The 15,925-nt window shown below is 42.9% G+C and overlaps 1 protein-coding gene across 1 annotated transcript in view; it reads left to right on the plus strand.

Moving 5' to 3' along the window:
- Nucleotides 1-15,925, plus strand: part of ATAD3A (ATPase family AAA domain containing 3A) — a 28,673-nt gene that overhangs the window by 419 nt on the left and 12,329 nt on the right. The window contains exons 2-12 of the mRNA XM_040586240.1: nt 264-340; nt 965-1,066; nt 2,625-2,684; nt 3,044-3,113; nt 4,656-4,821; nt 5,535-5,604; nt 9,491-9,646; nt 9,870-9,926; nt 10,830-10,955; nt 13,331-13,455; nt 15,756-15,807. Coding sequence (XP_040442174.1) covers nt 264-340; nt 965-1,066; nt 2,625-2,684; nt 3,044-3,113; nt 4,656-4,821; nt 5,535-5,604; nt 9,491-9,646; nt 9,870-9,926; nt 10,830-10,955; nt 13,331-13,455; nt 15,756-15,807 — 1,061 coding nt within the window. The remainder of the gene's footprint in view (nt 1-263; nt 341-964; nt 1,067-2,624; nt 2,685-3,043; nt 3,114-4,655; nt 4,822-5,534; nt 5,605-9,490; nt 9,647-9,869; nt 9,927-10,829; nt 10,956-13,330; nt 13,456-15,755; nt 15,808-15,925) is intronic.

Genomic DNA, 15,925 nt, shown 5'->3' on the forward strand with positions numbered 1-15,925 from the left:
GCAGCGGCCTGTGGTCGGTCCCTGCGGGCCGCTGTTTCCCCTGAGCGGGGTCTGGGGCGGGCGGGGTACCGCAGCACCCTCTCAGCAGGGTAGACCTGTTGGCTTCAGACCGCGCGTGTGCTGCGGTTCCATAAGGCCCGCGCAGCCAGCGCCGGGTGGGACTGAATTGACCCCAGTGGACGGAATTATCCTGAATTGAGCATTTTCTCCCTTGAGAGAAGGCCTCTGTGGTGTCGGTAACCACTTCCCACTGTCAATTTCAGGCCACGCAAAAGATGCCCTCAGTCTTGCCCAGATGCAGGAGCAGACTTTGCAGCTGGAACAGCAAACAAAACTTAAGGTATGTTGAACCTCATCGTTTGTTGTGTTGTGCCTCTCAGGCAACAGCCAGGCTTGTGGGGGGCATCAGTCAAAGTCTCGCTGTCTTGTAACAGGCTGCAGAGGGTGCTTAGTTTTGCTGGTTGCTGTTCAGCTTCAGCAAGTAATAGTTATCTACCATTTAAAAAAAATAATTCTGGAAGGTGAATTACAAGCTCATTTGGCCTATTCTCAGGCATATTTTATGGCTTTCTTTGTAATTTGCATGTCCAAGTGGTTTTGTAACCCTTGTAATATCACCACCATTTTTAGGGAATGACAGGGGTTTCCTGCAGGGAACTGTAAAGTAGCTGGGTGGAGAACAGGCTTCTCTTTCCTTTCTAAAGGAATTTGGGGGTTGTTGGAGTGTTGATTTGCTTGTTCTTTTGTGGTTTTTTTGTAAAATTATTTAATCGTGAAATGGCTAATTATGAAATTTCTTACAGTCATGTTTTGTGATCGTATTTTGGCTTTCTTGTGTCATTGCTCAGCTTTGCAGGGTACCACTGATTACAGATGGGTTTCTTGGAGCGCAGTTGTCACTAGCGTTCCTCTGTAGGATGCTGTACTGAGCTTATTTGTGATGATTTTCCCTTTATTTTAATAGGAGTATGAAGCTGCCATAGAACAACTGAAGAATGAGCAGATACGGGTACAAGCAGAAGAGAGGCGAAAAACACTCAGTGAAGAAACAAAACAGCATCAAGCAGTAAGGGAATGAGGGGGAAGCCATGTGATGGGAGACCTTGTTTGTGGCCTCCTGTGTGGAAAAGGCAACAGTGCATTAATTCTGCCTTTTGGGGAGTGGGAGAAAGGGGATTGTGGGCTGCCATAGATGTGAGGCAATTTGCAGACTGAGCCTGTCTTCTACACTGGCTTTGTAATGTCGAATTTGATTTGTAGTTATATGCAGCTTTGTTGTCTTGAACTTTTGTTGCCAAATTCTTGAATATCCAAAGGAACCAGTAGTAGCAGTTACTCTCATTGTGTGCCCTTTGAAACTTTCCTGAAGGAATTTTCAGGGAAGTGCTCTTGAAGGTGCTGAGATACATTTGTTTGTATCTAACAGCTGATGGTGTTAAGAGATCAAAGACTACTGGCTTATTGAGTCTATGTGTTAGCCTGGACAGTTAATGTCTCTTAAATTATTTGGATTTCAGTCTGAAGTAGCCTGCAACCCTGTTTATTCCAGGATACTTTAGACAGGAAAGAATACCTTAGGAGGAGAAGTGATGCAAATCTGAGAGTTAAGAGCTGTGTTGTGAGCAATAGTGGTGCTTTCTGGTATGTTTTAGTGTAAGTCATGTGAAGTGGCAGTAACACTGAAATTAGGGAAGTGTAAGGTAGCTTTTACGCTCATAGCTCACATGTGGTGACTTTTTACTTTGAGAGCACAGGAAGCGAGGGGGTTGATTAATTCTAATTGATTATTTAGCTTGGGAAGATAGCCAAAACTGCTTACTTGGCACACATTGCTTTTTATCCCGTCAGAGTTTGGACTTTGGACAGGCTGGCTCAGGAAGCAGGCTTCGCAGTCATCTGCTCTGTTCATGAGTTAGCTCTTCAACTCTTGAAAGTTCACAGGGCATCATTTGAAGTCAAAGCAAGCTTGATTGTGATTTACTTCTGAAGTACCGTGCTTTGCAACTGTTGAGGAGATAATTTTCAAGCTGTTCTGCTGTGTTGTATTTGGAATAGAGAATAATATCCTTTGTACAGGGTCCTGCTTGCTGGTGGATAGGGCCCTCAGGCAGCTTCCAGTTGAGTGTAGATGATAGGGGTTTATTTGCCAGTTGCAGTAGAAAATCAATGAGAGAAATTAATGAGGAACAAGAAAGTCAATCAGAAACAGAGCTCATCTGACTGGCAGCATATCTTGACAGTCCTATTGCTTGCAATTGACAGGCCAGGTAATGTGCTTTAGGACATGAAAAATAAGTGTTTTTCCCAGTAAAATTTTCTTTTTCTAGGCCAAGTTCTTTGGTTTTATATCTGTGATACCTTAAAATGAAGTCAGACTAAATAGATTTTTCAGCATAGAGGAGTTTTTGGTGCTGGCTGAGGATGTTTTGCCCGAAACTTTGCCCTGTTTGTATTTAAATCTGGGTTTATTTTTTTGTTTTGTGTGGGGGTTTTTGCCTTGGTTTTTCTTCCCCTGCATGTTGCAAACGATGTTGCCCTTAGGACTGGGTTCTCTGTTAAATGCCTGATCTTTATATTCTGAATTATTTTTTTTCTTTTTTTTTATTTTTACTTATTTTTTCAAGCGAGCCCAATACCAGGACAAATTGGCAAGGCAGCGCTATGACGAACAGATGCGACAGCAGGTATGATCGCTTCCTTCTCTAACCCAGCTGGGAACTGTATAGTAGCTTCCTTAAGTCAAAGTGGTGATCTGGAGCAGCCCTATCGTGCTGGCCAGATGGCTGATGCCAGGCACAGTTGCTGCCATCTGTACTATTTGCTTGGCATCGACAGTGGTGGCCAGGCACATCAAAGGCCAGGACAAAGTGGCTAGGAGCATGGGATTGAGAGTATGAATCTGGGAGATGGGGAGAGGGAGAACGTACTTCAGCCTGAGCACTAGCTTCTTGAAAATATTTGTAGTACTTAAGCTTACACAAATACCTACTTGACTGAATTCTTAGAACTTTAATGCATCTTCTGCTGTCATCTCTGCCTGTAGCAACTTGCTAATGAAGAGAATCTGAGGAAGCAGGAAGAATCTGTACAGAAGCAGGAAGCCATGAGACGTGGTAAGCTAGTAATTTTTCTTGAGCTGGTGACAGTGGTGAGGGGCATGAGTTCTCTGTACTGATCTTTGACTCCTTGTCCGTATTCATTGATGCTCCATTAGGTCACGTGTTAGTGTCATACTGGCAAGTAACGTGTAAATCCCAGTAGTACTCAAAATACCAGTTGCTTCTGAGAGTAGCTTAGAAAAAATGTCTGTCCTGTAGTACTTGGATTTCCCAGTGAACTGTCTGTCAGCATCTCGTGGTGTAGTAACTGAAATGCTGATTTTTATGCTGGGGCAATGTAAAATAGAACCAGTTTTGAGGAGGGAAGGGAAACAAAATACCTCTTGGGAGGAACAGTTCGATCTACATCACTTAGTCTCCGTTCATTGTTTCCTGTAGAAAATAAAAGCTGAGTAACAGAAGGTTTAGTCTGAAACGTGCTTTGTTTCTTTTTGTTGTTGGGGAATTGCCAGCATGACTGGCTTTGCAGAACTCCAGTGGGACTCCACTAGGGCACAAGTGTTAGAAATGTTTAAAGCAATTTGTGTAGGACCAGAGGGGATGGGAAGGCTGGCTGGCTCCTTCCACAGCTGCCAGCTGCTCTGTTGTCCACTCCTTGCTGCCATCTGGTGTACTCGGGGTTTGTCGGTATCTTTGAGGGAGGTATTGTAGCAACCATGTAACGAAGCTCAGTGGTGAAACTCTGTAGGAGAGGGTGATTTTACTCTTGTAGTTTCCACCTACTCATAGCACCAAGGTGTGAATGTCAAGGTAGCCTGTCCAGCGTTCTGGTATCAAGAGGGGTATCGAGTAGCAGGGTGGTCCAGTCAGGATTTCTTGCAGTAACGCTGAAGACAGAGGGTTGTGAGGTCGTCATCTCAGTTCCTGGGTTGTTCTTAGGTTTCTCGTTCCTTCTGCGTTCACGTCAATCTTAACGTGTCAGTCACTGTTACTTCAGACACACAGAACGGAGCTTCCAAAATGCTGTTTGGGACAGCATTTTACAGGCAACTCCATTTTGCTTCCCTTCATAAGCAATGTCTATTGCACTGTGTGTAGTTACTTGCATAGGGTTGTCCTTCCTTGTCTGTAGCATGTCACTCTTCCTCTCTGAAATGACGTTGATGAGCAGCAGCGGTACCAGGCACTGTGAGTTTTCCCTCTCTGTTGCTTTACCTCTTACTGTCTAGCTCATCTCTGACTAAAGTTGGCCCTCAGCATTTTTTCTGGTAATGAACTTCCAGAACTGAAATATGATTGTTGTCTTGCAACGTGCCATCTGGAAGAGGCCACCTATTTGGTGTGTGATCCTTTTGAAGCACAGAGAGAAAATTCCTTGTCTGTCTTTTGCAATAATACTGTACTGGTTGGCTGCCTTTTGGGGGAGGGTGGGAGGAATTAAGATCTTGAAGTCTGCTGCCATGGGATCACACATAGCTATTGTGAAGCCAGGATGAAGCAATGCATCTCTTTCACCTGCTTGCTAATTGGCATTAAGCCAGCCCAAAAGATTGTCTTCTTCTGTGTTGGTTTTTTTTTTTCTTTTTTAAAAAAAAGCTACTGTAGAGCGAGAGATGGAGCTGCGTCATAAGAATGAAATGCTGCGTGTGGAGGCAGAGGCAAGAGCCCGTGCCAAGGCTGAGCGGGAGAACGCAGACATCATTCGGGAGCAGATTCGCCTAAAAGCTGCTGAACATCGCCAAACAGTGTTGGAGTCCCTCAAGTACGTGCAAGCCAGGAGAAGGGCATGGGTTGTCTTGCTGCTTTTGCAGATTTCTCCTGTCATGTAGGAAACCTTGCTGTGTTTATTCCCCTTAGGCTCTGAGGAATACAAAGAGTTAGTTTGTACACACTTGTGCTCTGAATGATAGGAATTATGTTAAAGGGAACCCTCTCTTTCACTTGTCTTGCTACATGGTCATCTGAATGTGAACTGGAGAGACTGTGGATTTTACGTAATTTTACCAACAGATGACTCCAAGCCTTACTTGCTAAAATTGAGATTCAGTTACTCTGAAAATTTTTTGAGTTCTTTCAGTTTCTGAACATATGCCATAAAGGTATAAAGCAGCCAAAGGGGTGTCTCCAAAGGGGTGGACATCTAGATTTGTAATTTGTTAATTTTTGAATTAAAAAAGCTTTAGAATTAAATACCTTTTGTTACAGTTCAGCACTAATAATCTTAATTTAAAGAAATTGCTATCATCTGAATGCCAAATGCTTTTCTGGATTTAATCCCAGACCAGGTGTAGACATCAGATGATTATAAATGTATTTGCCATGCTTATTCATTTGTCAGTTCCCAGGTGAGCCCTCGGTTAGCTGTGACTGGTTCTGAAGAAGACCATTGTAAAGTTGTTTTGTAAATTGTTGCAGTTCAGTCTTTTGAAATCCCTTTTTTCTTCTCCTGCTTGTCTTGCTGTTTGCTTATTGTAGGACAGCTGGGATGCTCTTTGGGGAAGGATTCCGTGCTTTTGTAACAGACTGGGATAAAGTTACAGCCACGGTAAGATTGTGACGTGTATCGATAACTGCCAGAAAAGTCTGTCTGTAAATGTGTGTTAAACAAACTCCTATCTCTGATATGTTTATAAACTGTAAACTGTGATGGGGATTGCTGCTCACTTAGTGCTCTCTGCAGTCCTCGTTTAAGGAGAGTGCTTCAGATTTTTATTCAGATTAATTCTAGTCTTCCCTGTATGGATAATTTGTTCCTCATCGGTCACAAAAGTTCTGGCTTTGATTGATCAACAGTGTGGAATTCTCTTGCTTTTGGAGACTCCATCACCTTTACAAACATGTTTCTTGAAAGTTTGCCAGCTATTACAAGTAATATGTGCAGGTTCTGTGAAAAAAATAGCTGAGTCTTTTTCACAGATGGCTTTTTTTCCACAGGTTGTTCTGCAGATTGCAGTCTCTTATGTATGTAGGAGAGTAGGGGTTTTATCTAATAGGCAATTAGAGATAACTGCAGGTTTTTTTGGAGAACTTGAGTGTCACTTTCGTATTTGACTAGGCTCTGAGCTGCTAAGTTTTCATTGAGCTTTTTAATGATTGGTGTTCGTTGTATTTTCATGCATGAACATCTGTGAATGTTTATAGGTGAACAAAGCATTATGAAATGTTTAACGCTGCTGTTAGACTTCGCCAGTGGTGGGTTTTGGGAACAGGGATCCATTTCTCCTCCACCCCTGATTTCTTTTGTGTGTTTGCAGTTAAACTACAAACTGGAAATGCCTTTTTAGGAATATTAGGGGAAGTATATTGGAGATGTGTAATAGCTGATCTGGTGGGCACAAAAGTTTTTGTTTTTTTTTTTACTCTAAACCAGTGGTCTCAAATTTTTTGTTCACTTATCCTTTACAGTAAAACTCTGAGAACACTCCTCAGCAAATAGTAAGAGACGCATCGTGAAAGTTTTTGTTTTTAAATTAAGGTGCACAATTTTAAGGCCAGAGAGAAATTGTTTGGTATTCCCTTTTTGCATGCATTCTGTCTCTTGAGCTGCAATTTCTTCCCACAAGTTAGCTACCAAGAATTTGCTAGTCTCATTCCAGGTGGATAGTGTCAGCTCTCTGAGAGTATGAGGGTACCGCTTTCATCTATAAAGGAGCACCTTTAGTCACTGGAACATCAAGATATTGCAGGACATGATCTAAAACTTTTTTTGCTGCTTATCTCACAACTTTTTATCTAATTTTGATGTAGCCTAGAGAGCCCTTAGGGCTGTTATGTGTGCTAAATAAGTTGATTGAAAGCTGGAAGGACTACAAAAGAGCATGGCAGTGGCTTCTTACGGACATAAAGTTACTTCTTACTGTACTTTTTACAATAAAACTTTACAGTGAAAATTTATTTTTAGTAGCTTGGCTTGTTAAAGTGGACATTTTCCTTTCAGTTAGCTGCCACCATCTGCTCCACCCTGTGGTTTTATACACACAGGCTGATAAAAAGGCGCTGCCTCAGTGCTCTGGGAAGAATTAAGACATGCTTTTAGTGGATCCTTTTGTAATCTGTAGGCTGTACCTGGAATGCCTGCAGTATTTGGAGCCTTTTGCAGAGTAGTGGTTGGTGTTTCTACCTGCATATTCTCTTGACCCAGATACCAGTTTCCTGCATTATGGTCATTTTTGCTTCTGACAAGTGCTTGTCTTGTAAATTTGGGACATTTAGGTTTAAAAAAAAAAAAGCGCATATTTTTGGAAAGGAGGTAACACAGCTGGAACTCATATTTTGCTGCTTTGAAAAATGACTGTAAGGTAAGATTAGGGTTCCTCTAAATAAGCCCTGTATTTTCAGCTCTTCCTGCCTACTGTAACGGCTGTTCTTTTCCTAGCTCTTCCCGTACCAGCAGGACCCCAAAGGTTCTGCTCCAAGTTTTTGGGTTTATTGGTTTTTTTTTAGTGGAATTCACTTTGCTTATCAGTCAGAGATTCATTCCTTTCCTAGCTATTTCATGATAAACAGACAGGCACTGTAATCAGACTGATTTGTGAAGTTGGCATAGTAATTGGGTTTCTTTTGTGAATGTGCAAGTCAAGTAATTTTCCTGGTTTGATACAGCTGTAAGACTGACGCTGTGTATTTCTCTGTGCCTTGTGGTATGAACATCAGTGAAATCCAAAAGTCTGAAATACTTATCTCTGCCTGGGTGGATCTCGTGTATCAAGCAACCTGTAACTTTGCTTGGTACTGGATGTTGCTGAAGCCGATGGTGTAAGAGTGCATGAGGTCATTTGTCGTGGTACCTTGTTTTTAGAGGGAGGCTGCAAAAAGGTGGAGCCTCTTTTTTTGTGTTCGAAAGTCCCTGTAAACGGAACTGAATTGGATGTGGAGGTTGTCTCTTACCCTTTGCATCTTGGAACTTGCAGTTCTGAACCGTGCATGTTTCTATGCAAAGCAAAGGTGACGTCACACGTCTAAGCAGAGTGAAAGTGAACAGATGGTGTCTCATGGTTTATTGAACAGTGCCATCCTTGATGCCCTTGAGGCTTTTGACCTTGTTTTGTACTTGTAGTAAAAGGCTGCTTACTTCGAAAGCAATTGCTGCAGCTTGTTCTTCTATCTATCTGGGCTTGCTCTGACATGCATTATTGGCATCTAGCTGTAAGCTGAACACAACTGATTATTTGCACGCAGAACTGTGTGGAACAGTTGGCCTCTTCCCAGACACCTCTCAGTTTAAAAGTAATACCCCTTGCTCCCTTGTATTTTCAGGTGAATAGGACTTTTGGTAAATCAACTGACTTGCCTCCATAAGTACAAACAGCCAGAACCTGGAGGCTTATGTTTGTGTACCTTAAGTTTTATAAAAGTGGTCAGTGCTATCGGTCCCTGAGAATTAAGGAAACAGTCCTATCCATGCTAAAGATTTCTGTAAAGTCCTGCTTTAAACTCCTGTCTTGAAATGTTGTTCTTAGCAACTTCCTGGAGCGTCTTTAGGGTTGTCAGCACAGCTCCATGTCTATTCTGCCAGCTAGCTATGGTGGAAAAAGCTGCCTGCAGGGCTCTTGGTTTAATATGAGCCAACGCAGTGCTGAACCGAGCGGCAACTATAAACCACAGAGAAGTCTGGAGTCTTTCTGCTTCACTGGGAAATTGATGGGGATGACTGATGTTCTGGGGTTTCTGAAAGAACAGTCTGTAATGCAGTAGCAATAATTCCGGTGGTGGTTTTGGCTTTGAAGGTCCTCTTTGAGTACCTGTTTTCCTGTTGTGAATAGTCAAGCCAGACCCAAGACCTTTAGCAGGTGTACCCTGGCTGGTCCTTTTTGTTCCCTACTGCGTACTACCTTGGTGACAGCCACAACACAGATGTTTATCTTGGCATCTTTAATTCTGCATAGTTTCTTGTATGGTGAGGAGTAGTGTGGCAGATAGCACCTGCTTGATGTGAGCTTATTCTTCAGTGCCTTCACAGAATACCTGGAATAAAACCCCAAAAACTACCACCAAACCACACCACTTGTGTTCACAACACTGGAAGCTAAAGCTTCAGTGTTATGGGAGATCCTAGCTTCTCATAGGAGGCTTATACCTCTGGTTTGTAGCAAAGCCTGGTGCCTATTTGTCTTAATACTCTATGGAGTTAGAAGTCTGAAAAGCCACACACGTTTTGGGCAGGGAATACATACTTCGGATGCATGCCTATATGTGTCGCTTCTGCTTCCTCTGTGCGTTTCACACTGCAAGATGCAAGAGTACTAAATGCCTTATGAATAGGGAGTGTGAGACCTTGGCTGTCTGAACAGGGATAAAACATCTTAACAAAAATAACTCCCTGTTGGTCAGCATTTGTCCTGAATCTTAATTCCCCTCCACCGGGCATGCTACATACATTAGCGTTGCCTTGCCAAGTGTGTTTTCCTAATCCTTCCCCCATCTCTTTGCAGGTGGCAGGTCTAACCCTGCTGGCCGTGGGTGTTTACTCTGCCAAGAATGCCACGGCAGTAGCAGGGCGATACATAGAAGCGCGTTTGGGCAAACCTTCCCTGGTGAGAGAAACCTCACGCATTACTGTGCTGGAGGCACTGAAGCATCCTATCAAGGTAAGGTTTAGCTTTGTTTCTGTGTTGCACTCTGCCATGAGGATGCAGAACTCCTTTTGCAGCTCTTTCTGTCAGGCAGAGATGGGTCTGTGAATAAACCTACTATTAGAGATAGCATAGGTGGGCTGAGCTCGTTGTCATTTTGTGTGACCTTTTTGTCCAGGTAAGTTGTCAAAACTGTGGTTGATTTCTATGTGTCAGTAATGGAATTTGTCCTCTTTAGGTTGGTAAGCGTCTTACCAGCAAGGCTCAGGATGCCCTTGAAGGAGTTGTGCTCAGTGTGAGTACTCTTATTTTGTGATCTTGGACTGTGAAGGGATGACTTTGGAATCTAAATAATACAGCCATTTCCTTACGCTGGCTTCAAAAGCTGTAATTCCAGTAATTCTGGAGAGACAGCAGCCTTGGGGCTGTAAATAAGCTCCTGTGTTCAGTGTGACACGCATTAAGCACACTAACCTTTTTTCCCTGTGTGCAAGGCAGTTGGAAGTCTTAGTGCATTCCTTGCCCTGCCGCATTTTTTCTTCAGTCAGCATGTTAATATACAGAGCTCCACTTGTCTCATCTAATCTGTTAAACATTACTGAACCTAGATCTGCTTGTAGGCCAAAAAAAAAAGCAGCAGCGTATGCATCTGCCTGTTTTGTGAATGGTTCTTAACTTGGTAATTAGGGCTGCTACTCTGTATTTGCTTCTGAATATGATTCCTGGGTATCAGGCAAACTGAAGTGCTGCTTGAAGATGCTGAGAGAAAGGGCTCCTGCAGGAATAGCTTTCTCGCAGTATCCCAACAAATGCAGCAATAAGTAAGAACAGGAACATTTATGACTTACGAAAGAAGTATTGCAAAGAGTTGCTTATTTTTGACATATCCCTCCCAGGGCATCCAATAGGAAGTGAATCTTCAGGTGTTACTGGTTCTTATCATAGTTACTGCACTGCTTCCCGCACTGCTGCTTTTTCTTATAAATGAGTAGCCAAGTGGACAGAACTTCAAATTGAGTAAATCCTGACCTAGAAAGGGAAATGACCCTGGTCTAAAGTGACAAGCAGCTGAAGTTAAGGTGTAAAAGCTCGAGACATTAGGAGTGCTGCCTGCTTCTTCCTGGTACTCGCCTATGAAGCTGATAGATGCAGGTTGCGTGGTACTTTCTGTTCCTTAAGTTTAACCCTTTTCTTGCAGCCACAGTTAGAAGCACGTGTGAGAGACATTGCCATAGCAACAAGAAATACAAAAAAGAATAAAAGCCTATACAGGAATATTCTTATGTACGGTCCCCCTGGCACTGGAAAGACGCTCTTTGCCAAGGTAAAGCCATGCCAAGATTCCGATAACCTGTATGTTGCAGGGTGCTCTGAAAACTTCAGGCTCTAAGCACCCAACCTAATCTGAAATCTGTTGCTGTAGTATTGCATAAACATGGTGTGCTTATGTGTCTGTTGGAAAGGGAGGAAAGGGCATGCAGCCTGCTTCAACTCTAAATTACTACAGTTGCTTGGGTTCTGGTACTAAGTGTAGGCAGAAGAGCCCTTCCATCTGGAAGAGGCACTTGGCAACTGTGAGCTGTGAAATCGCAATGCCGGCCTGCTGTCTCATTTCCACCTCTGTTAGTTTCGTGCACTTTTCTGAATAGGGTCTTCCCGCTCTTGCTTACTAATCCCAGAGCAGAGAAGAGGTAGGTATGGCTTCGCTGGGCATGTGCGCTACCAGGATCTGGGGTTTTTTTGAGTCGATTTGATTTTTTACTTGCTTTTCAGTGCTTGTCCACTAGATCTGAGGTTTCAAATACTTGTTTAACAGTGGCAGACTTGACGTGCTGATGCAAGTTGAATTTTTGTTTTTTCTCTCTCCATACATTAAACCCGTGTCCCCGTAGTTTTTTGCTGCCTGCTCTGACAGTACGCCACCTAGTCTGGATTTCTAAAGCCAGTAGAGGGGGACAGGAAATGACAACAACAGCATAAGAAGGGAGAAACGTAAGAGCTGAGTGAGGTGATTGGCAATGGATGAAGTTTATTAAACAGTCCAGAAGTTACCTCTTAATGCTTTTCCCCATTAGCATAGAAACTCCAAGGGGATGCTGGTGGTAGCTGTAAAAGATTTGGAGTGGGTCAGAAGGAAGATGGATGTAAGAGAGACACCTTTATGCTCTAGAGAGGAGAGAATGTTATGCAGGGAAGCTAGCTTTTGCTGAGAAAAAGCAGGTTTTCTGAGCTGTGACTTTTGCACTTGGGTTAATGGCAGTGACAGTACAGATTGCTGTTACTGCTGTTCCAAAAAGGTGGCATGTCAGAGGGAAGACCACCGCACTGACTCCTGCAGGGCAAAGACGTGTGAGCCTGTGATGGTAGTAATGCAGCATGACAGGATTCTTGACAGATGTAAACACATTTGGATGTGACTGTCAAAGCTTCCAGCTTTGTTGGACTGATAAAAAACCACTAAACGTTAGTAGCAGGAACTGGGTGGTTTTAATGGATGGAGCAAAGCTTTTTTTCCAGCCTCCTGCTGCACAGCAGATAATTGGTTGGATTCAGCTGAGCATGTTTTGCCGGGGCTGTTGCTGATCTCCTTGGGCTGATTTGTTCATTTTAACCTTCAGATGACTTTACTTGGCAGAACTGAATAGTCAGGTCTGGGTCAGCTCATGGCATGTTAACACAGCCTGCTGTCTGTCACCACGGCAGGGCTTAATTGGTGGCTGCTTTGTGAACTGCTTTGTGAAACGGAGGCGGAGGAGAAAAAGATCTTCCCTCTTCCTGGCTTCAAATCCTAGCGAAGTCATTGCAGATCCAGGCATTTGTGGGCTAATTCAGTGCTAAGATGTTGCGGTGAGATGGAGAGCAGGTTTAAGCTGGGAGCTTAATTACAATGTCGCATAGCTCTTGGTAGGCCTGTTTGGGCTGAAGTAGGGGGAGGCTTTGCCAGCGCTGTAATTCTGCCCTGCAGGGACATGCCAGCCTAAGGAAACTGGTCAGTGCAAGCCATAGGCTCTTCTGATGTGCTTGGCTGATGTTGGCTATGTCCTGTCAAACTTGCTTTATGGATAGACTTGCATTTTCTGTCCTAGCGAAAAATCACAGAGGGTTTTGTTTTGCTTTGTTAGTTTTTTTTTTTACCTGCAGGCTTAAGGGAGATATTTCCAGCATGCCCTAGGAGCTTTATTAAAACCCTTTGCTTAGTAGCCACCAGACCAATGAGTTGTGGCGGGTGTTAAAACACAAAAGGGGCATATTCTGTTATTTTGTCTGAATACTCATTGGGTTCACTGACCATTTAATTCCAGGCTTTTATCTTTTTGTAAACAAATAAAATTTTGAGTCCTATCAGTTAAGTGTCTAATAGAGAATAGAACCCTGTTAATAAACTAGACCACGAAGGAAACAGTGGAAGAAATAAAGAACACACAAGTTAAAGGTGAAGGTCTAAGCACTCTCAGCAGTGCCTTCTAGCATTAAAATTTCATGCGTTGCCACAAGGCTAAACTTCCTTTTTTCCTTCCCATTCCGAGCAATGCTAAAAGCTGTCCTGAAGTGCCTAAAGAAATACTCTCTTCTCGAAGAGCATACTCGCCCTCTGCAAATAAATGTGCTGATAGGACTAAACTACTTGTATTTCCCTTCTCACCTTCCCTGGTATTGCAGTGAAGGAGTGCTTAACTGACTGGTTTGGTTTCCTTCCAGAAATTAGCTGTGCACTCGGGCATGGATTATGCCATCATGACAGGTGGTGATGTTGCCCCTATGGGGCGGGAAGGAGTTACTGCCATGCATAAACTCTTCGACTGGGCAAACACCAGTAGGAGAGGGTAAGTAGAGGTTCCTCTGAATCCTGAATTTTGTTTCTTGCTCAAAGTCGCTGCAACGATGTAGTTCGGACCCCTCGTCTCTGGTTGTTATGGAGTGATACTCTCACACTGATGAGGTAGCACTGACCAGGTATAACATCTCCTGAAGTTTTCCTAGAAAGGGTGAATTCTTGCTGCTCGGTAATATTTAAAGGGCTGAAAGCTTTTGCTCCCTCAAACTCTTCTTGTTTACTTCAGATCAGTCATAGCTTGACTCTCCGCAGATCTCACCAGGCAAGTAGAGAGGTACTGGCCACTCGAAGGCTGGGACACGTTTCTTTCAGAGTGATTAGTTTTCTGGCAGTAATTAGAAGACTTAGTACGAATGGAGATGCGACCAGGTGTTACGCTCTCTGGATATTATGTTCCCTGTTGTGATTGCTCAGATTTTAGACTCTGATAATGTTTTGATTCAGCTTCTTGTTTACTTTTGAGTCTCAAGCAGAAGCAGTGAATAGTAAGAAATAAAAGAGTAAGGGGAGGCAGGTGCTCAAGGCATTGACATTAGATAAGTGTAGAAGTCACAAACTACTGTGCTTTTTCAGTCACCTTTAAAAGCAAACTTTTATCTGCAGAAAAGCATTTGTGTTGAGGCTAAACCTTGACTCCCTGATTTGTAAAAGTGTCTAGTTAATTTTTTTGTACTAGTATAAATGGATTTTTGCAGTGCAGAGGTTGCTAAGAAGTTGCTTGTCCAGCCAGGATATTAAAACTCAATATAGAACTAGCAATGGGTGTCCGTTTGGGTTTTGTGCGGTTTTGATTGCAGGTCTTCTGTAAATGTGGCTAACTAGTGATTTATGTGTTCTTTGATTACTTTAGATAGGACATCGTCTCGCAGTGTCTGTTTCGATCCTTGATGCATTCATCTTCTTAATGTTTCTATTTCCCCTTTAAAAAAACCAACCAAAAATATGCAGAGTCAATGTCCTAAGGATTTGAACTCTTTAAGCTTCTCCTACCCTGAGGAGATAGAGAAGGAAACGTGTAAAAATTTAAGTGAGATTAGAAAAAGTTGTAAGAGAGATGGATGAAGACTGCTGGATGCTTCCACTAAAGGTTTCTCTTCCACAGCGCTGGTTGGGTCTGAATTTATTCTCCGTCCCCAAAAACTTTGGTGCGTTTGAACTTCATACACTTCAGATAGACATCTTACAAAAGTCATGATCAAAAGTTACATGTGTCCATATACATCAGTATTTTAACCTCCAGTAACATTGAAGGTTTTATTCTGGATATCCAACAATGTTAGCTGTTCGTACTGTGTTGCCTTTATTAGCTGAAAGCTGTTGTGATAGAAGACTCTTCTCTGCAGAAACTGTAGCTGAGAATATTTTCAGAAAAGCTGGAGTTGAGTAAAAGATGTTAATAGGCCCTGAAATCCCTTGAAAGAAAGCTGGTTTTGAAGCTAGGCAAGAAGGTAATATAAGTTGTGACAGCTTTATGAGCAACTTGGTTCTGTTATTGATAAGCATCTTTATGCACTCTGTCTCTTGGGAAGAGCACTACCCTTGGGTTATAAGTGAATTTATTTTTGTGAATTATTCATTGAATTTATTAATTCACTTCTCCACAGGTAGTAAAACCATTACGTTACTGCTAGTGTGGTTTGGAAAGGAAAAACCCCACAAAATAACAAAGCAAGTTGCAGGGGAGGACTCTGGTTTGAGGTTTCAGAATGGTATAAGGAGAAAAAAAAATGGCAGGAAAATGCCATTGTCACCAAGGTTTCTTGTATGTTTGTGTAGCTGTCTTGTGCCCTTGCGCACATTTCTCGAAGTATAAAGTAAGCACTCTCAGAAACATAGGGAGCAGGTCTAAGTTTCAGCTCTACAATCTAAAAGATCTCTTCCAACTTGGCAGCAGCATGCTAACATGGCTAGATACAAGCCCCTTGCCATACCATGCCTGTGAAAACTCCCATCTTTATTTAAAAAAATTCTGGAGGAGGCTAAGGTTGTGTGCCCTGGAATCGCTTCTGAATAGCAGAAAACAAAACTCCAGGGGCGTGGAGTCAAATTTAAGGCATAAGGTGTCTTAAGCTAATACCTTGTTTTAACTGTTGGGGTGGGCCAAGTGTGTGCAACAGAAAAGTTGCTGTGGCTCAGCTGAGAAGCGTTGCCTTGAGAAAGGAATTCGCTTGTGTAATCCTTTGGGTTTACAACTGGCCATAGTTATGGGTGCCTGGCAGTGGGACAAGAGAATCCTTGAGCCATTTGAGCCTCACTTACCTGTTACTGTGTAGTGCTTTCCTTTCACAGGCTCTTGCTATTCGTGGATGAAGCGGATGCGTTTTTGCGGAAGAGGGCAACGGTAAGTGCTTCCTCTGTGTCTGTTATGTCTGCATGCTGCAGAGTTAGTCAGCCAACAGCCTTCTTGTTTAACCTGATTAAGTAGCTTCAACCAGCAAAAGATTAAAACTGGCAGGTGC

The sequence above is a fragment of the Falco naumanni genome, chromosome 3 (assembly GCF_017639655.2).
Source record: "Falco naumanni isolate bFalNau1 chromosome 3, bFalNau1.pat, whole genome shotgun sequence".
NCBI lineage: Eukaryota > Metazoa > Chordata > Aves > Falconiformes > Falconidae > Falco > Falco naumanni.